The sequence below is a fragment of the Lupinus angustifolius genome, chromosome LG13 (genome assembly GCF_001865875.1).
Source record: "Lupinus angustifolius cultivar Tanjil chromosome LG13, LupAngTanjil_v1.0, whole genome shotgun sequence".
Taxonomy (NCBI): domain Eukaryota; kingdom Viridiplantae; phylum Streptophyta; class Magnoliopsida; order Fabales; family Fabaceae; genus Lupinus; species Lupinus angustifolius.
Window position 1 is genome coordinate 4884720 of NC_032021.1, and position 24058 is coordinate 4908777.

At 31.9% G+C, this 24058-nt stretch overlaps 3 protein-coding genes across 3 annotated transcripts in view; 2 read left to right on the plus strand and 1 right to left on the minus strand.

Moving 5' to 3' along the window:
• On the minus strand, positions 5667-10690 carry LOC109363418 (TMV resistance protein N-like). The gene is made up of 5 exons (XM_019609675.1): positions 9707-10690; positions 8060-9152; positions 7671-7949; positions 6636-7582; positions 5667-6556 (listed from the first exon to the last, which is right to left on the minus strand). The coding sequence occupies exons 1-5, from the start codon at positions 10189-10191 to the stop codon at positions 5863-5865; spliced, it is 3498 nt and encodes a 1165-aa protein (XP_019465220.1). The 5' UTR covers positions 10192-10690; the 3' UTR covers positions 5667-5862.
• Positions 13030-18301, plus strand: LOC109363201 (rab3 GTPase-activating protein non-catalytic subunit-like). The gene is made up of 8 exons (XM_019609374.1): positions 13030-13487; positions 14772-14906; positions 15678-15860; positions 16313-16374; positions 16500-16657; positions 17360-17508; positions 17632-17775; positions 18024-18301. Exons 1-8 carry the CDS (start codon positions 13143-13145, stop codon positions 18204-18206), a joined length of 1359 nt encoding a protein of 452 aa, XP_019464919.1. The 5' UTR covers positions 13030-13142; the 3' UTR covers positions 18207-18301.
• The window catches only part of LOC109363292 (pathogen-related protein-like), an 11632-nt gene continuing 11504 nt past the window's right edge, over positions 23931-24058 (plus strand). Inside the window, exon 1 of the mRNA XM_019609506.1 lies at positions 23931-23944. The gene's annotated coding sequence lies outside the window, so the exon portion shown is untranslated. The remainder of the gene's footprint in view (positions 23945-24058) is intronic.

The window sequence follows — 24058 nt, forward strand, 5'->3', positions numbered from 1 at the left end:
GATTTTCTTTTCCCTTATCTTTTATGTCAACAAAACTTTTTTGATTTTTGTTGTGAGATAAATGAAATTTATCCAGAAATTGTGCGAGTATTTTACTATAACTTGAACTTTCGGAAAAATCGTCTTACTTCCTATGTCAAAGGAAAATACATTATTTTGAATCTGAAAACCTTTAGTTCATTGTTGTGTAATATACCCTCTCAAGGTAGCATAACGAGTTTCGGCCTTGTGTGTAAATGAGATAATTATGGTCGGGAGGATTTTTATCATACTTTATGTAGACTTTCAAAAAGGGAAATAGAAATTCGTAAGCAACAGGGCTTTGGCGAGACCGTAAAAAACCGAGACATCCTATCTGTTGGATATCTCAAGCTTGAGGACCGTTTGCTTCATTATTTTTTGAGCTATGTCATCTTATCAAAATTTTCAAATCATTCTCAAATAAGTGACATAGAACTCCAATTGATGTATGCTTTAAAGTTTAACATCAAGATCAATTGGACTCTAATGAAAATGAGACAAATGTGGATTGTTAGAGGTACTCAAATGCATTTGCCATATGCAATCTTCATAACCAACATTCTTCAGCATTTTGGTGTTTCTACAAATGGTGAAACAAATGTGCCTATGAATCTTCGAGAAAGCCAAATTGATGTGGAAGTGATCCACAAAATGGGTTTCATCCAAGACCCTCGAACCTGCACCTATAAACAGAGAATCGATAAACCGATTGCTGCTGCTGATCCATCTGAACCTGAACCTCCTAACCCTCCTGAACCACAACCGTCTGAGTTTCATGCTCAATCGTCCTCATCCGTTGCCATGCCTACGAACCAAATGATTATGGATTAGTTGTTTTCTTTTTGAGGCTACATCACTAACCGGATGGATGCTCTCGACTCTCAGAATCAACAAATCCAATATGAACTTCATTGCCTCTCTTCTAGGATGGATAGCATGGATATTGATGAAGACAATTCGGAGCCTGAGTCTTAGAATATATGTTGTTAAGATTTTCTGGTTGTATTGCTTTCAAAATTCGGACAAATTTTTAATTCTACTTATTTGTTGTTTTTAAGTTATTGCTGCATATTCTAGGACAAGTTACTTTATGATGTTTTGTGCTTTATTGTTCCATTCCTGGATACATTTTTGAAACATCTTATTTATGAATTGCAATACTTGCTTATCTATATCTTGATTATATAAGTGTATGTATGCTATATATATTGTGTTGGAATCTCTTTGCTTTTCTATTTTTTAATGAAGTCAAAAGGGGAAGAAAAGTTGAGATAAATGTATTTTCTGTAAAATTATTTCAGACACATTACTCGAAAAGAAATGGGGAGCATATAAGAAAGGGGGAGCATACTCATCTCAAAGTATGATGCTCTCAAGAAAACTATATTGTCAAAAGATCTTGGTTTGTCATCATCAAAAGGGGTAGATTGTGAAGAAGATCTTTGCTTCTGACCTTTGCAGGGTTTTGATGAAGACACCAACATCACCAAAAAGAAGAAAATGAAGATTACTTATGAAGACCAAGAAGATTAAAGCTTCAAGAAAATTAGTCTAAGTCTAGATATGTATTTATATCCTATGCTCTTTAATATACTAAAGTAGTAATGCTCAAAATATTTTAAAAGAAATTGAAACACTTCAAGTTTTAAATGAAAACATTTTTCAAAATACTGTGTAACAGGTTACTGAAATTCGATTAACAGGTTACATGAGTGAGAATCAGTTATCCAACAAAATTTGAATTGGAGTAACCGATTACTCAAATTTGAGTAACCGATTACTCTAAGTGAATTTTAAATTCACCGTTGGACAGAGAGTTTGAGTAACCGATTACTCAATATAAATTTTCAAAATGTCATGTTTTGGTAACCGATTACCCACTTGATGTAATCAGTTACTGAGAGTTGTTACATCAATTTTTCAGATTTGAAACTCATGATATTTCATCCCAAATGAAATGCATTCATTCCAAACAATTCCTACTCTTTCATAAAAACTCAATAACTGATGGGAAAGCCTATTTAATGGCCTTAGAACTCACAACGAAAACAACTCTTTGAACAACTATTTCATAACTCTTTCATACTTTTCTCACAACTTTCCTACACTTTTCTGAAATAGTTTTCTGCACTTCTAGCAACTTGAACTCAAACTTTCAAAGCTAATTTTTCTGAGTTGCTTGAAGTAAAGTGTTTTAAAGTTTTGTAAAACTTAAAGAGCATTATTTATTAAGTATACAAAAGATTTGATTGAATTGCAAGTGTTATTATATTTCATACTTGTAAAGGCAATCCAAGTCATCATTCAAATTCTTCATTCATTGTAATTACTTTCTTTCACGGGGGTGTGAATAGAAATGGGATAGAGTTACTTGGAAAGGTGTTTTCCAAGGTAATAAGTATTAGTGAGTGTGTAAGGTACATAGAGATCTCGTGGTGAGATATTGTAATTACAACTCATAATATTTAGTGGAAAATCTCTTATGTTACAAGAGTACTGGACGTAGCCTTCAGTGGACAAGAATGTGAACCAGTATAAAATTCTTGTGTACTATCTTCTCCCTTACCTCTTTGATTTATTCTTATTTATTTTCTGCAATATTATCCGCTGCACTTTAACTCTTCATTTTACAGAAAAAGTGGTCATAATTTCTAGTCAACTAATTCACTCTCCTCTTAGTTGCAATCTGAGTCTTACAATATGTACACTTCAAGCATCAAATATATACACATCCTATTAACTAGAACATCCAAAGGCAATGCCTTCTAAAAGGTAGCTCCAACAATTTCATTACGTCTTTGTTTAGAAGCGTAGAGTTAGAGAAGAGAGAAAAAAGAAAGAGAAGTTGAAGAGAAATGAAGATTTTGGTTGAAAGGGGAGAAAGAAGGGAGAGAAAAAAGTGGGTAGATACATAAAATTTATTTCTATCCACTTATGAGGAGAAAGTGAGAAGAGAAAGAGAAACTTTACCCAAACAAGAATTTGTTGTCCAAATAGTATCCTAAATTGTGTCCCAAATCATATAAATTGAAAATATTTAATTAAAATTATAATAAATTTTTTAATTTAAAATTATAACATTTATTTTTAATTAATAATAAAATAACATTTTTCTGTCTTTTTTTCTTTATTTTAGAGACATTTTTGTAATTTGAACCACAACATCGTCACTCTCTTCCCATTTCTCATTTTCTATCCGACCAAACAAAAGAGAAAGAGAAAAAAAATTATTTTTTCCTATTTATTTTCTCTCATTATTCTCTTGTACCAAACATCACAAAAATATATCATATTTCTCATCTTTCTTACATTTTTCTTTCTCACCTTTCTCTCTCTTTCTCTTATAAACCAAATAAAGCCTAAGTTTTCCTAGCACTACTTGTGAGCTTTTAGACAGTATTCTGATAACCGGACCGGACGGTCTGATCGGTTTGATTACTCACCAGACTTGAAAAAATGTTATGGTTTGTAATCTTAACTGAGTGAGGGTTGGACCACTTTGAACCAGAGAAATTTCGATCCAACCATGTTAAATTCGGTTGAACCACAATAACCTAGGAAGTGAACCAGACGGTTCACTTAAAAATTTAAAAAATATAACACTACTCTAATATTTTGTTTTACCCCAATCCAAAAAAGACGAAAAAATGTTATGTCAATATAATTATATTTAATTATTAATTATATAAAATTTTGTATTTTGATATAACTATATATTTATAGATAAAAGTGATAAATTATATATGAAATCATCTGGTCTGACCAGACAATTTACTCGTTTAAACTGGTTAAACCTAATATGAAATATCTTACAGTTTGATGTCCAGCTCTGATACTTATTAAAAGGGATAACAGTAATACTCGGAACAGTTATTCCATCATGACAAACAAGTACCAATAGAGAAAAAATATCTTATGCCATCTCATTTCTTCTTTTGTTTCTTGAGTATTTATCATTTCTTTTATAATTTTAATCAAATATATCAAACAAGAATTTTAGCATATACAATGCACGAGATAACAATCTTATTTTATTGATACTTAGGAAATAACATATGCCCACAAAAAAAACTTTGCTTCCAATTTATTAAATAAGACCCCAAGTATAAAACCTACTTTGTTTTCAGATTGTGTAATCAACCTCTTGTATTAAATCCCTTTAAAGAATTTTCATATTTAAAATTCGTGTAATCAATGTCATGTATTTACATGGTTACAAAACTCCATGAACTAAAGAATATGACACATGTTGTGACCATGAGAGGGAAGAAATTTAGCCAAATACCCTCAAACATGATTATGTTGGTAAATTTGTATAATAGGAGTGTAGCAGAGTCAAAGATTAAGTTGCAACGAGTGTGTCCCTCCACAAACATTAAAAGTGTTATAAATCTGAACTTCCAAGTTTCATATATTTAAATCAGAGTCTAAATACAATTTATGTTTCTCTTATATAACTATTGTTTAAAGCTTTTGAAATTGAATTGTGTTAGATGCGTTTTAATGAAGTTTCAAATCCCCAACAAAACAAAATCAACCATTGCTATTCATATCAAAGTTCTTGGTGCATTTGCAATTGTGGTATGTATTTGTAGATAACATCAGGGTTGAATTCTCTCTGTCTATTTGCTAGTAGCAATGGAAAATACCCTTATGCAGTACAGTGATTATAACAGCAGTCACTCTCTACTTTGAATAACTTTTTTCCTTATCATTTTAAGTAATCATGAAAATGGAGTGGAAGATTGGAAGCTCTGTTGATATAGCCATATTTTATAAAAATGTTATTGTCATTTACTTCATTCATATAATAATGTCCTAATTGAGAAAGAAGCATGTATTACATTTCACATTTTTGTATGTCATGTGGTCATCGTATGGTTTCATATGTTGTTTATGAATGCCTAAATTATGTCCTGTATCTAGTTATGTTTAGTATATGTAATGTGATTTCCTTATAGGATGTTCTTCCGACTTCTTAAAATACATATTAGCTATTGTAAAATCAAAAGTTAAGGAGAAATCTAAAATAACTTATTTATTCTATTTGCTTCCCGCATATCATAATTGCATAAAAATCTTCGTTTGCTTTTATTAAATATTGGCTAAAAGAAAAAAAACGATGAGACATTTTTGTAGCCAAACAAAAAGAAGTTACTAAAAATTATCTCGAATAAAGAGAGAATTTGTAGCCAAGTAAAAGAAGTGGCTATTGTGAAGCACATAAATGTTCTTTTCTTTTGACCACATAATCTTCAAGAGTTTTGGCTATAAATAGGAATGTTCCAAGCCATTGCAAGGCATACTAATACTCAACTCAATGTATATTCTCTCTTTTTATTATCTTGTTCTAATATTGTGAATAATATTTGAGTGTTTGAGAAATATTTGAGTGAGAGTGATATTGTATGTATTTGGGTTTTGGGAAGTGAATGAAACACTGAATTAATCTGTAATTCTCTTTTATCATAGTGAAATTATTCTAGTTACTCTCCAACCGTAACTGTAGCAAATTACTGAACCACATTAAATTTTTTGTGTCATTTTCTCTATTATATTTTTTTTATGAGTATTCATCATTAACGATTTACTGTAACCAAACAAGCATTAACACAACTCAGGCAAAAAAAAGCATAAAAATATATGTATTTTTTTCTTCCCTAACATAAAACTCGATATCATGGACTAAAACCAGCAGCTAGTTCAGTGCACGTGGAATACGCAGTAAAGTTAACATGCAAAGTATGGCAAACACCCCTTTAAACATGTACTTCAACAATTGAGCATGAAAAAAGAATTACAAGTTATTGGTATTGAAAGAGGGTGCCAAATAGAAAATAGTTAAGGATTAGGTAGCTTCTTAAAACTAGAAAAGAAACATAATAAGAAATAAAGGATTCTTACATGCTTCCTTCTTAGCTCATCACATTCTAAGTTATCTATGATTTCAGCTATTCTTGATTGCTTCAGATTAATACCATACTGAACTGAAACAGAAGATACATTTATCTCATCTTCATCTGCTTCTTCATCTCTTTGCCACCATTGATCATCCTCATATATCACACGGCTCCCAAAGCCCCTTAGTTTCAGCTTCCGACACCCGCACAAATTCTTACCCGTAATTTTCAATTCCACTTTCTTGTCACCCCAAGCATAGGGCATAAAAACACCACCCCTTCTTAAAATTTTAATTAACAAATGGCGGCCCTTGAAATATGTCCTAAAGCCTGTCCCAGGTTGTAAAGGGTGGAACTTTGGAGGATCTTTAAGGCTCCAATCAACAGTAATTGATTCTAAGCACTTATGGCTGAAGATCATAGGGCTTTCTAGTGAAAGGCATAAGGCAATTCCCGCACATGGACAAGAATAATGGTTATGTATGTCTACTAGTTTTGATGCTAAAAAATCATACTTTTCACCATAATCAGGATCCAGTAAATTTGCCTCTGCAAGAACATAATCTTCATTCTCAAACCATGGTGGAATTTCACTCCCTGGCACCATGAACCACAACCCATATTTCAACTCCCGTCTGTAACAACGAAAAATACATCAGTACATAATTAACAAAATTACAATGCGTCGATAATACTATATATATATACCTATACCTTCTTGCGTCAAGAATGTTCCATATTCTTCGTGAGTCAAATGATATTGGTGCTAGTTGAGTACAATTTTGCAAAGTTAAACAAGTTACAGCGGGTGGAAGCAAAGGCAAAGTCCCAAGCCTTGGGCAATCATTTAATTCAAGCCATTTTAGCCGATGAAGTTTCTGAATGCATGCTGGTAGGTGAGCAAAATTGTTCCCATTTAGAATTAATTTTTCAAGTGCAGATAATTGTCCAATATCATTAGGAATTGATCCATCACTGAGATTACAATATGCCAAATTTAATGACTTCAACATGGAGCAACCTAACAGAGGAGAAAACTTAAGGTCCATGCTAAGTGGATACTGCTTACAACCAAATACTTCATCAGCAGGGAGAGATATGCTCCATGATTTGCTACTTAACCAATCACATCCTTTGGATAATAATGTTACCAAAGCTTTAAAATCACTAAGAGATAAAGGTGCTTCTCTCCTTGTTGTTTCATTCACTTCAACTTCTTCCACAACATTGTTCTCATTTAAATTATTTGGCAGCCCAAACAATTTTGAGCAACCTTGGATATCTAGCTTTATAAGGGATTTCAAGTTGCGGATACTCTGTGGAAGACAAATAAGACTTTTGCAATCTTTTAAACTAAGAATAGATAGATATACCATGCTCTTCCCAAACTCGGGAAGCTTTTTAACTTGTGAGCAACCAGAAAGAATGAGCTCCTTCAATGCATCCATCTCCAGTTTTCTTGGAAGGGTTTTAAGATTGATGCAGCATTCCAAGTTCAGTTCAAGAAGATGCTTGTGCTGAGCAACAGATTGGTGAACCTCCACAATGTTTTTACAACCTTTCAAAACTAACCTTTCGAGACATGGAACCTCAAAAATATCTGGAGTTCGAATCAGATCTCTAGAATCAGTGAGATCAATTGATTTTAGCTTTCTAAAATGCTGATTGAAAAACAACAAAAAAGTTAGCTTTTTGAAGCAGTTAGGCAAATACTATATAATTATGGAAAAACTATTAGAGTGTTCTCACTTTAGTTCCACTCCACAGTTGATTAAACTTGCTGCAATGCATTTTCAAGTGAACAAGTTCGTCAAGTGGCAAGCCAAGTGGTAGCTCCCGCAAAGAACAACTTTCCCATTCAAGGATTTTTAACGAACTAGAGAGACATTTGAGGCCAAGGGGGAGGTGCAAGTCGCACAAAATGATCAGTACTTTAAGATTATACATCTTTGAGAAAGCTTCAGGGTCCCAATGTTCTTCATGTGGGTCACTTGACTTTACAATTATTCCTTCAGTGGATTCTGTCCCCTGTTAAATAGTTTGTGAGGCTAATAACATATATAAAAGTAATGATTAGGAATAAGGCACAAAATAAAAGAAATAATGGCAATATTATTTATAAAATGTCATAGCCAAACCTTAGCTTTTCTCAATACTTGATTAACTTCTTCTAAAGAGCACAACCTACTGCGTCTGCTTGCATCATTTGGAGATTCTTGAAAAACAACTTTTTTACCCATTTCTTGAAGCAAATCATGCATTCCCAAAGTTCCTGCTTGACAAGTTACCAGTGATTTCTCACTAAGAAGACTTATTCCTATTGTTGGATGAAGACCACAGTCTTTCAATATTTGTATCACTTCTACTTCCCACTGTCCCGCAAAGAAGAATGCAATGTCAAGAAACATAGTCTTTTCTGCATCTTCCAATTCATCATAACTTATTCTTAGTGTCTTCCAAATCTCATCCGGTGGAACTTGTTTTATCTTTGCCAAAGCATCTTCCCACTCAGAGAGTTTTCTCTCACAAAGAAAAGAACCCAACACTTCAAGTGCCAAGGGAAGACCTCCAGCATAATGGAGCATACTTTTAGTTAGCTCTAAATAATGTTCTGGAGGTTTATCACTTTTGAAAGCTTTTTGACTAAAGAGTTGAAAAGAATCACTTTCGTTTAAGATTTCCATCTCATAGTTCTTACATACTCCATGTGATACCAACAAGTGCCTATCTTTTGTTGTCACTATCACTCTGCTTCCTAGACCAAACCACTCTTGATTTTTAGCCAAACTCTCTAGTTGGCTTAAAGAACTAATGTTGTCAAGGACTAGAAGAACTTTTTTGTTGCATAAAAGGTTTCTGATTTTCTTCTTTCCATCATACAAATCATCAATTTCAAGGTTTCTTATTTTTAGGGGAGAAAGAAGTTTTCTTTGCAAGCAAACCAACCCATCAGGTGTTTTAGAAACCTCTTTAACATTATGAAGAAAGCAGGGAATTTCAAAGTTGTCACGGATTTTGTCAAAAACAACTCTAGCAAGAGTTGTCTTTCCTATTCCACCCATACCCCATAGTCCTATGAAGCGAACATCCAATGATTCTATACTTAAAAGTGAATCTAGTTCTCTTATCCTTGAAACATTTCCAACTAGTCCATCATTGTCTGATTGCAACTTTTGTTGCAAATTTATCCACACCTCTCCAACAATATCTTCAATGAGCTCCGTTTCATGCCTAGTCCAAGGAAAATAATAGTCCACTGGTAAATCATGTATACTCATCTATATTAAATGCAATATATTTTTAAATTTAATATATTATTTTTGTGAAACGCAACTCTTCTACATGAAATGCAATGGACCAAATTGCTCAGGGAGGGTTGATAAATTCGCTCAGCAGATTCGATGAGTAAAAGAATTGTCTTGAAATCCTATGTTCTTGGAATATTTCTTTGACACAATTATTTAGAAAAAGTAGTTTCATATTTATTTGGTTATAAAATGTGAATATTAGAGTAAATGTCAGAAACGACTAAATGTGCAAAAAAAGTTGAGAGTTAAGAAATTTGATTGCTAAATTGAAACAAGAATAGCTAAATTTGTCAAATTCGTGACAGACAACAATATCAAATATAATAACAGTATGAATTAGCACCCGAACTTTATATTTCATAAGTCTACTATATCAGACCGCGAAAAGTATGCAATTCCACTTGAAAACCAGGCATTAAAACTTGTTTAAAACTTAAGTTTCCAATTTAAGGAGTTTGAAGATGAAAAGTTATATACCTATCTCTGGAATCCCATCCAGATAAATTGGCAACTCCTCTCAAAGCATTTCTCCATTTTTGCACTTTATTCAAGTCAGCAGAAAACCTTTGTTCAAGTTTCCTGAAAGATTCTGCAAGATTTCCACTTTGATATCTAACATGAGATGGATCTACACCGTAGAAAACGGGAAAAGCTTTGCGACCCAACACTCTTGTGGATTCAAGGATGTTGTGAAGTTCCTCCAAGCACCATGTAGAAGAAGCATAGTCTGGGGAGATAACAACAACTGAGGTGAGAGATTGTTGAATTGCATGAAGAAGTTGTTGTGAAATAACTTCTCCTCTAAGGAGTTGTTCGCCATCCCTGAAAACTAAAATGCCTTTTCTGTTAAGAGCAGCATATAAGTGATCTGTAAAGCTTTTGCGAGTGTCTCCTCCCCTGAAACTCAAAAAAACATGATACTTCCATTGTGATATCTGACAAGAACCTCCTTTGGAAGTCATTGAAGGTAAAGCTTTGTATCTGAATATCGCAAAGATCTCTATTACCAACTACAAACTATGTACTCAATTATCATATGTATCGCACACCGAATTCTCGCATTTATTATATGTATTGCATACTAAATTCACCATACCACATACCCAAGTAAACTATATATTCGTACAGTCATGCCTATATGGTCTACTAGGTAACTACACTACATAATCCCATAAGAAAATAGCATGTTAAGAATTCATGCATAAACTTGGTAGTTAGGACACTTAAATTGGGTGCATAAAGAAGTCACTAGTCCAAGTCTACGGTAAAAAATAAACAATAATTGTGCAGTCAGCTTTAGAAAATTAAGAATGGAGACAATTTGTTATAATTATTTTTTAAAGGGGAGACAATTATTACTAAAGACAAAGGCATTCGGATATATAAAATGTTATAAGTCCCCACGGTATCATTATTCAAATCAATTTGGTATATACTTCAAATAATAAACTTGCTATTCTGACCACAACAAAACATTTTTGGGGTTGACAGTCATTCATCTCGAAATGGATTATTTCTTTACCATGGGTGAGGGAATATCTTTGATTATACAAAAAATTCGGCTGATGGGCCACGGATTGTACTGATATTATTATTATTATTGCTATTATTATTATTATCCACAAGCAACAAATACCCAGAGGTGAACAACAAATTATGCAGCATCAGAAGCAACTTACAGATATTGATGCAAAGGCAAAAGGATATGTCTTCAAGGCATAACCGCAAATCAAATTAAGTTTCTCTTTAGCTGAATGAATTAGTTCGGCTCTCAACCCCGGATTTTCTCCACAAAAAGTAGAACACACAGTAGCCATATATAGATCACAAAAGATAAGGCATACAAAAAAAATTAAAAATACAAGTTAACATGAAGGATTATGATATATTTGTATCAGAACCAGAACGTGTTTGTTGGTTTTGCTGCTGAGAAAGAACCTTAAATGAGTATTATGATTTATGCATAATCTGGTAAATAACTCAATCTGTAAGGTATTGAAATTAGTTGTCTGTTTAACTTGAAAGTGACATCCCCTAATAGTCTACTTGCAAGTTCGTTAGGAGAGGGTAATGGAGGGAAGGGAAAGATTTCATTACCCTAAAATACATTTATGGAATACTCTCCCATCTTTTCTTTCTATTCATCCTCCTCTCAAAATCAACATAGACCCTGAAATAACCACCATTTGGGCTAAATAGAAATACCACTCTTTTGGGGTAAAGGGATGAGTTATAGTGTTATACTGCCACAAGAAACAAACTCAAAAAGGGAAAGGTATGAGTTTGAATACTCACTAGTAGGAGACCCATCCGAATGCACCAGTGATAACATGTATTACAGAAATTTAACTAAAAAGTGATAACATAACTTGTCAATGAAAATATTATTGAAGATTATCTACTAAACTATGATTTGTAATAATTCATTGCTAATGTAAAGATATTGAGACTATGATATAGTATCAAATCTGTGATGGTAAAAAAATGTTATGAAAATTTGATTGAATTTAGTTGCGAATAACATGATGTTTGTTAACGGAGAATGTGAATAAAGATTATCTCATAAATCTTGCTTTATTGTTGATGTAAAGATACTGTACATTGAGATATATTGAATCTGTTATTTTAAAAAACGTAATAGTTAGAAATAAATATTTCAAACATAATGTAAAATAAGTTGTAAAATACCTATTTTAGATTTTGGAAAACTTCTTTATAAACAACATTTGTCGTTGTTTTCAGTGATTTATCATCATTATCATGTATCAATATTTTCAATCCTTTTTGTTCTGTACTCTTGAAACAACTACATACAATCGACCATGACTGAATACCGGTCTAGGCAAATAAATCTCACACTCTCTAGTGATTGACCTTACGATTTGTTGATTGTCATACCGTATGACACAATTATAGAGAACTGTCTCCAAATAAGCATGAAAGGTAATGGAGATTGGGATGGTGATATTGATAACCTAGGAATGTAAGTGATATTTTCAATGTTTTTCAAGACATTATATTTGCTTCAAATAGATCAATCATCTTCTTAACCACCAACCTTGTACCGTTACAAGGTTGCAAGTGATATTGATAACCTATGAATTTAAGTGATATTTCCAATATTTTTTTTTCCAGGATATTATCTTTGCTTCAAATACATGATTAGTCATCTTCGTAATCACCAACCCTGTACTGTTACATAATCCTTGAGACTGATCTAAATTCCTTAACAATATAATCAGGGTGCCTACTTCTGGCTTAATCTTATGATTTGGAAGGCCTTATGTTGAAAGTGAATTTAGAAATTGAGGAGTTAATATGATAAATGCTTCATTGTATTAGCATGAGACATATCAACTTCATCTGAACTCAGGTGTTTTTCAATCGTCTATGAATATAAATTAGAATAGTTATTACTATAAATATAATAAATGTAATACATTTAAGTGTATGTTGAATAAAATTGAATATTTACTATTAGAAACATTAAAAAAAATACAAACCGTAGTAATATATAAAAATTAGCTACTATATTTTGTTTTAAAAATGTAATTTCATTACAAAGATTTACATTAAGAATTGTTGGTCTGCTCATCTCAATAAGTGATGCTCTCAATATAACTAAAAAATAAGAGTTCAATGATTAAGGCAACAACCATGCATAAAGATTAGTTATTTACTAAAATAAAAGAGTAAGGATATACTCTTCTGGTACAAAAGATTTATACATAATGAAATCAATGCATATCGTGGTGAGTAGAAATTTCTACAGCATGATTGCTTCACACGTCATGGGGTACCTGATACATCACGTGCAACGGAACATCACACACGATGAATAGAGCGCATCAATCCAACTTTTGAAGCACTCACTCATTCATTAGATCGCAGCAACAAACAGCTATAATCAACAATGACGAAGCGATCCTACAAAACTGAGTTAGGTTGCATAGCTTGCGATGAACTCGGCGAACTCGGTGCTGGAAAACCGGGTTGGCTAGTTGACAATCCCAACCTTCTCTCCGCCATCGACACTCACTCCCTCGCCCTCGCTAACCGCTCCAATATTCTCATCCTCTCATGGTCCGACCCGGATTCATCCCGGGTCAAGATCCGACCCGAATTGTCTGTGATCCAGGCCGAGCATATCTCCGCCATCGAGTGGCTGGTATTTGATGATGTCCGCCTCATCGTGGCGGGAACATCATGTGGCTTTCTCTTCTTTTACTCTTTGCGTGGTGATTTGATTCATAGACAGGTAAATAATTTGGTTTATTCCATTATTAACTCTTTTCCTAATTTGTTGATGAATCGAATTATCTGTTTTCTGCTGAATAAGGCTATGGACCCATGAGAAAGTGGTATTTTAGTTTAATCATATGTAGTTGGCAATAAAATGAGCTATTTTATCGGCATATTCAGTTTCAGTGTGTTATTTGTGTGGGATTATGTTGAATCAATATCTGTTGCTGTGAATGGAGAATAGATTTGCCGGAGAGGATCTGAATTGCTGTGTTTTTAAAAAGAAGAAAAAAGTACAGTGAAGCATCAATCTGGTCCATGAGATTATGGAAATGTTAATGTAGTCTGACTTTAGACACTGTCAGTAATTCCGTACCTGTGAGAAATTTGTAAATTTTCTTTGGCAATTTACTACAATGTGCAAAGTGAGGGACCTAATTGATGTATTTGCAGACCAAATTAATGGATGGTATCAATTGATATTTTTGTTGAAAAGAAAATAAGGTAGCATTTGGCACCAGGGCAGAAAGGATACTTCGACGTTAAAAGATTGGAGTATCATGTCATGTTCTCTTTGGTTCCACCCTTTTAGTGGAGCAAACATGTCTCACTTTTTAATTCTCCTGTCTTGTTTCTTTATATAATAAGCCAAACATAGAGCCATGTTTCTGTTCTTTGTTGTTCTAACAAGTCTACAAAATTTTGCTTCAAGGTATGAATTGTATGTGACAATTTGTGTTAGAGTCCATCTTATTGACATGCTTAAATATTGACTGATTGTTAGTTCCCCAAGCAGCAATTCTCCCTCAAATAGGTTAACAGATTTTTTGTATATCTGGATAAGTACTGGGTGTTTGTAAAATTTCTCTGTTACAGTCTTCTTGTTGTGTTAAGATATAGGGAGAATTTCATTTTAAGACCTGAAAAACATTTATTATTTTGTAAGACCAATGTGACCATTTAGTTCCTAAGTTGTGCCAGTGAAAAGTATTTATTTTCATGTCCACGACACAAACTCTAGTTTGACAATTCAGCCTTGAACATAATAACCAATATAACTTTCAGGTCCTCGATTACAACACTCCTTAAAGTTTATTCGAATTGATTTTATTGTTCTTTCAAATAAAATTTTAAATAGAAATAAAATAATTTGGGTGCAAGTTTAAGATTGGAATATTGATAAGGTTTACACATCGGAATATCAGATTAAAAATGAGATTCTATAGGAATGTTTACAAGTACATGCATATTTGTTCAGTTTTTGCATTGTTTAGTCTTATATCAATTTGTTTCCCCATAGATGATTTATCCTGGACGAGTTTTAAAGTTAAGAGTTCGTGGAGTAAAGAAAGATTTGATTCAAGATACTTCCTCAGAAGAGTTTTGTGTCATTATGCCTGGTGTAATTGCCCGATTTGATGGCTCGGATATTCAGGTAAAAAATGCTTTCTGTATTCACCCTTAACTTTGTTGTACTATAGCCCTTTAAATGTATATCTAAAAATTGTATTAGTACGAAAGTACACAAGTAATTAAGGTTGAACTATAGAGTAGTAAACATTGTAGTGTCATGATTTCTATACTGTTGGATGCAAAACCCTAGTTATGCCCCCTCTCTGCATGTGTGAAGTGAGAGGAGTGGTTTATTGCTAGAGTGAGTCAGTGAGATAAATGAACTTCAACTTCTAAATCTTGAACTAGTCAAGATTAGATTACAAGGTAATGTGACATCTTTAAGTGATCATGTGACATTAAATAAATTCTAATCTAACCATCTATGTGCAGTTTAAGGGCCATGAATTTCTCATCTTATCTCTCAAAATTGAATACCCCTCTCACTAGATACACTAGGCATGGACACAAAAGTTTATGTTTCTATTTTCACTTGAATTCTTTAAATTTGTCACTGCTCTCTATATTGCTTGGGGCTTTGAAAAGTATGTGTAACGTTTTGTCTGTGTTTAGCACCAGAGACAATAATGTTTCCCATTCCGTTATTCTACCTTAATGACTTTTATATCAGCATATTATTTCAAATATTAAAATTGGTTAGTATAACTTCTTTGTTTGCGATATTAGAATACTTCATTTTAATAACAATGAAATATTATTTTGCCTTAGTGTAGATCTGTAAAAAGTTGTGGTCCAGATATTGGATTTGGATTGTGGTAGCTGATTACGAGTCTAATAGTATGTTGGACTGTAGAATATGCTGCAGAAATGGTTTCAAGAAGCACATGCTCAATTTTGGGGTCAAAAGCCAAAGAGCGAAGATTTTGAGAATTCTTATGGAAAATTACCTCACCAATTATGGAATATCGGCAAGTATGGTACTTGTGCTGACGCAGCACTCACTGGCATAATGCCTCCTCCACTGCTGGAACACCAGGTAAAATATGTTAAATGATCTTGTTATGTCTGCTATGCTAATGACACTATGCATGAATTCCAAACAATAAGAAAAAATGGATTGGAGGAAACTGTCAAAATCTTTTAGAGTATTTCTCTACATGTAAGATTTGTGAAGTCACCTTTTGTGTTTCTTTTCATTTAATCATTTAGCCCTTCAGGTGTCCATTGGCCTTTAAAAATTCATGCTCCCTTCCTGCAAAGTTACACCAAATGTTTATTAAATTTCTATCAACAGGAAATCATATATGATATGAACCCAGAAGTTATACTAAGTATGTTGATTTGTATGGCTTTATTTTTCTCAGTTTCACTATGTCCTTCCATGAGTTCCGTTTGTCATAATATCTGGTGGTTGTTTGAACCTAGATAATGGAAGCTTTCTGAAGTTATTTCTGGTATTTGAATTCAGCTGCTTTTATTGTTGGACAGTCAAGTCAACATTATTATTGTGCAGTGGCTGTTGGAGAGGATGCTGTGATTTCAGCATACAGGTATTTTGGTGGATTATTTAATATTTCTTATGCTACTTTTATATTGATATGTGATCTGATCTTCTGGAAAATCTTTATATTGTCATACTATTATATTGACTGAGTTTGATTTGGTCCTTTGAAAGACTTTCTGAGGACAAAGGCAGGTCTTTAGTGGGAGCTATCTTGTCTAAAGTTGTACCTGCAACAGTTTCCACAATAGCTTCTTTTTCTAAAATGATTTGGCGGAGTGAACAGACTTCTCCAAAGAAATCAGAACAGAAGCCTCAGTCATTTGCTCGAGGTACGAGTAATGTAGATCATAGTGCTTGCCTATTGTGGTTAATAAGCACACAGGCACCTGCAGATAATTGTGCATGTAATTAGGGACGGGTTGAAGGTCAAACCAAGTAATGGGAAAAGAAAATTGGAAATAATGTCCTTTTAGGAATTGTTTTAGACAATTGAAAAGTTGTTTAATATAACTATAATTAGAAGAAAATGATTACCACAAGGTAGTTGAGTAAATTTGAAACAAAAGAAAACGTATAAACTGTCAAGCTGATTCCTGTGCTGAATATCTACTTATGTTGAGATGGTGGACATTATTTTTGCTACCTTACCATGGATAATGACGTTTCTTGTAGGGATTCAAATTGTCTTGCTTCCACTTCCCAAATTGTCTATAGTCCTCTCACCTTTTATTCTCGTGACTTATCTTGTAGTCGAAAATTTTGTTTGTTTATTGATTCTGTTTTGGAGGCGTTAGTTTGATTAAGAAAGTAATGTTTTTTTACAAGTAGAAATGTAGATGCTTGTTAGTAGGAAGTTTTTCAGAATAAGCATTTTAAGCACTTTTTTGTCTTTTGCCAATATTAACACTTTTTTTATAAAGCTACTGGACTTCATTGACAGATAGAATGCAAAGATAATATCCTTTATCTTATCTGCATTGTTGCTCAATTTAAATCCTGTAATCTGACTTTTGCCTAACGTATTAATCCAGCTTCACCCCTGACATGTTTAAAGGATCACCCGAGGAAGGGTGAAAAGCTTACCTTATCTCCAAGTGGTACGTTGGCTGCTATAACAGATTCGCTTGGTCGCATATTGCTGCTTGATACTCAAGCGCTTGTGGTGGTGCGCTTATGGAAGGTATTCTCTTGAACTTTTTGTACCCTCTCCCCCCAAAAAATATTCCTAAATAAAATGACTTCTTATTTATTTTTTGATAGACAACTATTCTATTCTGCTGGTATTGAATTTAGTATTTTGCAGGGATACAGGGATGCCAGCTGTCTATTCATGGAGATATTGGTGAATAAAGATACTGCATCAACAAGCTCTACGAATTGTGAACTAGTGAAGAGTGATTACTGCCTGTGTTTGGCCATTCATGCACCTAGAAAAGGAATTATTGAGGTATGTCTGTTACTTTATCCAAATTTTAGAAACTATTGAAAACCTTACTGTAATGATTCACTTAAAAACTACAATTACTAGAAATACAACCAGTCTCTTTTCTTTTTACTGCTGGTGTAACATTGAGACCCCCAAACTTCATTTTCTGTGTGCAAACAACTGATCAAGCACTCTACTGAGATATTGGCTTTCACTTTGTTAGTCGAAGTGGTTTTTATTTTGTTTATGTGGTTGATAATGACCTGCAGATCTGGCAAATGAGAACTGGACCACGTCTTAGAACGATTCCTTGTAGAAAAGGTAGCAAAATGTTGCAACCCTCTTATAGGTTTGGCGCATCTATGTCCTCTCCCTATGTCCCTTTGGAAGTTTTCTTATTAAATGGAGACTCGGGTGTGATATCAGTTTTAAACAGGAACATGGATTCTTGATGTCTTGTGGTTTTTCTTCTTTTTCTCATAAACGAAATATTATGTATTCTTATATTTCAATAATAGCAATGGTGATGATTATTGTCTTGTGCTAATACCCTTTATTTTTAATGAAAATTATATATTGCCAAAGTCACAGTACTGAAGTAGTACCACCATCACACTTTGTGTGCGTGTAAGCAATATCCATAGCGAATTCCAAAACCTCCATCTTCAGAGAACTTTGCTGAAATGGTGTTTGGTACTTACTCTTTCATTCCAAGATAGAAAATAAAATGTGTAATTTTCCTTTTATCACTCTACTTAAACTTTGACAATTGGAAATATCTTTGTAAGTATAAGTAATTGAACGTTTATATATTCATACATAAAGATAGTTTATACATCATGTAGCTGTTCAGTCTAGACGGTGACACAGTTACTTGGCCCACAGAACAAGAAATGTTATCCAGCAAACTAAGGTAGAAAATGATATCCTCAGATAAATGTTGATTGCAATAACAACGATGCCAATATATAGTATGCCCTTTCTATCCCAAAGTTTCCTTCTTTATTACCAAATCCATAACCCACTTACATTCTCAATGAGTTGAGGCAACTCTCTCATTTGGTTACAACTTACAAATTCTTTTTTCAATTACTTGTACAATCCTGGATTTTTTGAAGTTTCATAAATCACTTCAAAGAGGTAGATGTGCTAAACTGTGGAGAATGTTATAGTTTGTGGTGGTGTTGTCATTATGGATATGAGAGATGAATCAATTTTCTTGGAGAAGGTTCCGAACTATATGTATTTATTTGATTTGGTTTAAACTAGATCTTAGATTTGGTTTACCTCTCTTGTTTCTCAAAATTCTTTATCTTTTGCAAATTGGTGGATGATATACAACTGTGTAGAACTCTAAGTTCTACCAAGGTTATTAATCGAACCCTATTTGTATTGGGTGAACACTCCTAGTGCTCAAATTAATACATTTTTCCTTAAGATGAAGCTTACCTCATTGTTGTTTCTCTCTTTAAACAAATGGAAAACTATGTCACTCATATGCCTTTTGCTTTCTCTTTATTGGCCAAAATTCTCAAAATGGTTACCAGCCTCATGCTGTAACATTCACAACACTAATGAAATGTCTATGCCTTAATGGTCAGGTTGACAAAGCACTTCAATTTCATGACAATGTCGTGGCACATTGTGATAGTTAAATGAAATTAATTATGGAACTTTGTTCAATGAGCTGTGTTGTGGTGGACAAACAAGAGAGGGAGTGGAAGAAGGTGAGAATGTGTTAGCTAGTAGAATGACAAAATACTTGTGTATATATATATATATATTTGTGAATTAAAACAAAAGTATGGTGGCCTCTAACCCCATAACAGGTTTTTTTGGCATCATATCTGATCTTAGCCACATGAAGCAAGGATTTGGGTTAACCTGATAGCATTAATGGATCGAAATTATATTACCTGGTTCAAGAACACAGAAAATTGCTTATTTTGAGCTCAAGAAGCATGTTAAGTTTGAATTGACTACTGAACTTCTTCATGTGTTGGTTTTCAATGGGTAACTTTTCATATTCCAGCATAGTTAGTTATGTTGCATGGGTACTAAGTTTATTGGATTCTTAGTGCAGCATCTTTTACATTAATTTTACGAGCTTGTCTTTATTATGAGTACCGTGAATTCGGTGCATGGTAAATTATTTAACTATTTATTTGACTCCTTCAACGATAATAAGAAAAAATAACAAATGGTTTACATGGCTTCTGTTTGTCAAGCCCAAAATCTAGAAATGTTGACGTCAACCTAACCCTGCGTGGCTAACAAGTAACAACTGCCCCGAGCAAAACGGGGTCCTAGGATGGAAGCTGCCGTAAAATTGAGGAACATAATAATGTTTTTATGCTGAATATAAACTTATTCAATTAGGATGATCTCATTCCTATCCATTATAGTAGTGAGAGGGGTGCATCATTATCATTCACCAAGTCCAATTTCAAAAATGTTCATCCATCGACTTCTATGTGGATATTCACAAGGAATGATACTTCACATTGGAAGTATGAGATTTTTCAGTTAGATTTATAAGGCTGAGTTTTCTAATTACAATAGCTAGATTCCGAATATTATTCTCTTAATAATTTGAAATTATTTTTGTAAGTTTGTGAAGGCAGAAATGAGTGGTGGTAAATTTAACTCATTCTCATTAGTTAAGGGTTGATTTAAGTTTAATATAAACTTTTTTTAACTTAAATTTGGTTTGATAAAAATTAATGAATTGTTCAGTTTAATATCATGTGACCAGTAATTAATGGCTAGGATTACATTCAAAATAAAAAAGGTCATGTGACTTTAATCTTTATTTATAGATTATTTTATTTTATCTTCTAAGTTACTTATCACATTTGTATTCTTCTACTTTTTTCAACATTTTTTCTCTTTTTTTCTTTTTCTTTTTGCCTTCTACTACTTTCACTTACATTTGTATTTTCCACTTTTCCCTTGCTAGTATAATTACATAAAAGTTTTAAGAATTGGTCCCTCAAGCCTACCCCTAAAAACACTCACCCTTGTTGGAACACCCATGCCTTTAGGCTTCAATAAGATGATTTTTTAACATAGGCCTTTAAGTGTTTGACATAATGTCTCTTGGAGAATCTAAGTGAAGAGAACTATTATTTTCTTTGATTTTGTTATGTTAATGCACAAATGAATTAGAGAAGTTGTACTTTTTATCAATGCATTCAAATTTGTAAGACATGGTTATATCAATTAACTAGCAAGTTACCCAAGCAAATGTACAAGACAATATCTTTTTACCATATGATTAAGAACATATATATTATATTTATATTGTTTTGAAATTGATATATTTTTCAAAATTCAATATCCTTCATTGTTCAACCTCACAAATATTAAACATACACAATATCATATCACGGACAAACTTGATTATATGATTAGGAAGACCAAAAATTGTAAATGCATTTAAAAATTGATGAGTTAATGAGTTGAATTTTGGCTCTTATTAGTATTACACATATCAATAGAATCATAATTATTGTATTCATTTTTATCACCTAATATTATGAAGTTTAGAAATATTTGCTTCAACTTAATAACTGATTTAATTGAATTATAAATTTTTTTATTTGGAATTAAACTAAAAAAAATTCATTTATTTGTTCAATAATTTCAATAGTTGATGCAAGTATTATCCTTGGTTATAAAAACTCTTCATTTTTTAGCGATCTTATAGATCTGGATAAGCACTTTGAACTATGACATCTATTGGATTATCAAAATTAACAAATGTATATGTCATTAGTTAGGGAATTACGTAGTTATGAGAATTGTAAAGAAAAAATAAATAATATAATTTAACTAATACATACTAATGTTATTATATTTTTTGTGTTAACGATTATGTACAATTACTATTGTTTATTATAATATTTTAAATTGTATCATTGTCTTTATTATATGTCTTTATCCATACAATTTTTATACAATAATATTTTAATAATCTGTAGGGAATGATAGATGACACATAAATGAATAAATGATATTAATTGAAAATATTTGAAGATCTATTTAAATATGTAATTACTACATATTTCATTTATAATAATTAAAATATGTTTTCAAATTTTCCTAACAACTTTAATACATAATTTTAAAATAGAAACTAAATCATCATAATTAAGAGGAGAGATCCACATACTGTAAGTTTTTTAAACTTACTCCTCATCGTAGCTATCAATTATAGGGAAATCCAATGATTTGAATTAGTTAGTAGATTTAAACCATTAGTTATCCATATAATTGATGGCTATGATGAGGAGTAAGTGTAAAAACTTACTATTGGATAAGTGGATCCCTACTCCATAATTAGTGCCCCCAATTCCTTAATGATAGGAAATGAAACATTTATGAATTATCAACTTTTCTTCTAATTAATATTAAAATATCATAGTTCTATTATCAAGAGATCACTTTATTAATTCTAATATCATAGTTCACTCTATTAATGATAAGATTAGATTTCTGATATTAAAGTTTTTAAAAATAATTAAACGAGAATGTTTTAAAATCTATTTTAATAATTAGTATTAAAAAAATTTATTTTTAAGAAATAAACTTAATGTCTATCATTTTTATGTCAGACGTAATAACAAAAGATTTCTTTATTAATTGTAATATGATAACACATTCTTTCAATTAATAATAATTAGTATGTTAATATTTATTGTGGGTGAAAATCGAACCTTAAATCTCATTCACTCCACCCCTCACAATCAAACCGCATTGTAACTCATTTTTTATTGTGTTAAGTTTGTTTGTGGGTGAGACTTGAACCCATAACTTCATCCACATCATTCCTTAAACTCTTTCACCTTAACCATCATGTCATCTTACTACTCTAAAACAATGTTATTATTGCTCCAAAATCCTTATTTCGTTATTAATACCCCCAAATTCCTTAACTCTATGAATGTAAGGAAATTATCTACGTTTCTTCTAATTAGTATTAAAAATTGTAATTTTTAGGAAATAAATTCATTGTCTATCATTTTTATGCGATGAAAAATTTCAACAGACTTCCATATTAATTATAATATCATAGTTTATTCCTTTTATTAGTAACAAGATTAGTTTTCTGCAATTTATGTTTTAAATATGATTAAATGATATTAATTGCTAACGTTTGAAGATCTATTTAAATGTGTAATTACAATATATTTCAATTAATGTATTTAAATATTTTTTCAAAAATTCATAACAACTTTAATACATAATTTTAAAGTAGAAACTAAATCATAATTAATGCATGTTTATAACGAATGATTTACGTTATATTTCATTATAATTTATAATAATTGTTCTTTCTAATATGTTTTGATTTAGGTTGGTAATTGATTATTTTCATTTTGTAACTGATTCGCAAATTTATATTCTATTTCTATAACTTATACAAAAAGTTCACACTATTCTATTTCTTCATAAGTTTTGAATCATATGTTATATTATTTATGATGTTCAAACAAAATAAAATATAAATGAAATTAATTATTATTGCATAATTTTATTAGCTATAATTCTACAAATTTATCTACATAATTAGCATTGCCTAAAATTTAGAAATCAGAAATAATTTAAACAAAATTTAAATCAAATTAATTGATTATCACAATCAAAACTTATTAGTTATAATTCTGCAAATTTATATCCATAATGAGGATTGCTTAAAATTTGGAAATCATAAATAAACTAAAAAAATATAAATCAAATAAAAATTATGACATTATTCTTCTTCATATATAGGAATGCTACAAATCGAGAAACAAAGAACAAATACATTATATTACATTGCGTTGTTGACAACCCAAACAATACAAATTTCTAAGCAAACAATTAAATTAGGTAATGAGATTTAAGTAAAATTTCCAAGAGCACAAATATTGAGTCAAAATGAGTGTATTAAACAACATATATATTAAAAATCATCGAATAGAGAAAATAAAATACAAAACTCATAAGTGAGTGAATAACTAATGATGAAACCAAAATTGAAGGTACCAATATGTAACACCACGAATTTTACGATTTGGAATTATAAGATTTTATTAATATTTTTATTAATTATATATTCGAAAATGAATTTCTGAGAATTTTTGGTAAAAAATTAGACGAAACTCTAGATGAGTTTTAGTCTTGTAATTTTATTTCCTATTTTGTGGTAAATTTTGGTAATTTTTGAAGACAGTCGGTTTTGAACCACTGTCGGGGCCGAAATCCACCCGGTACGGCTCAAAAAGTGGTTTTTGAGTTCCGTAACTCGGAATCGAATTCC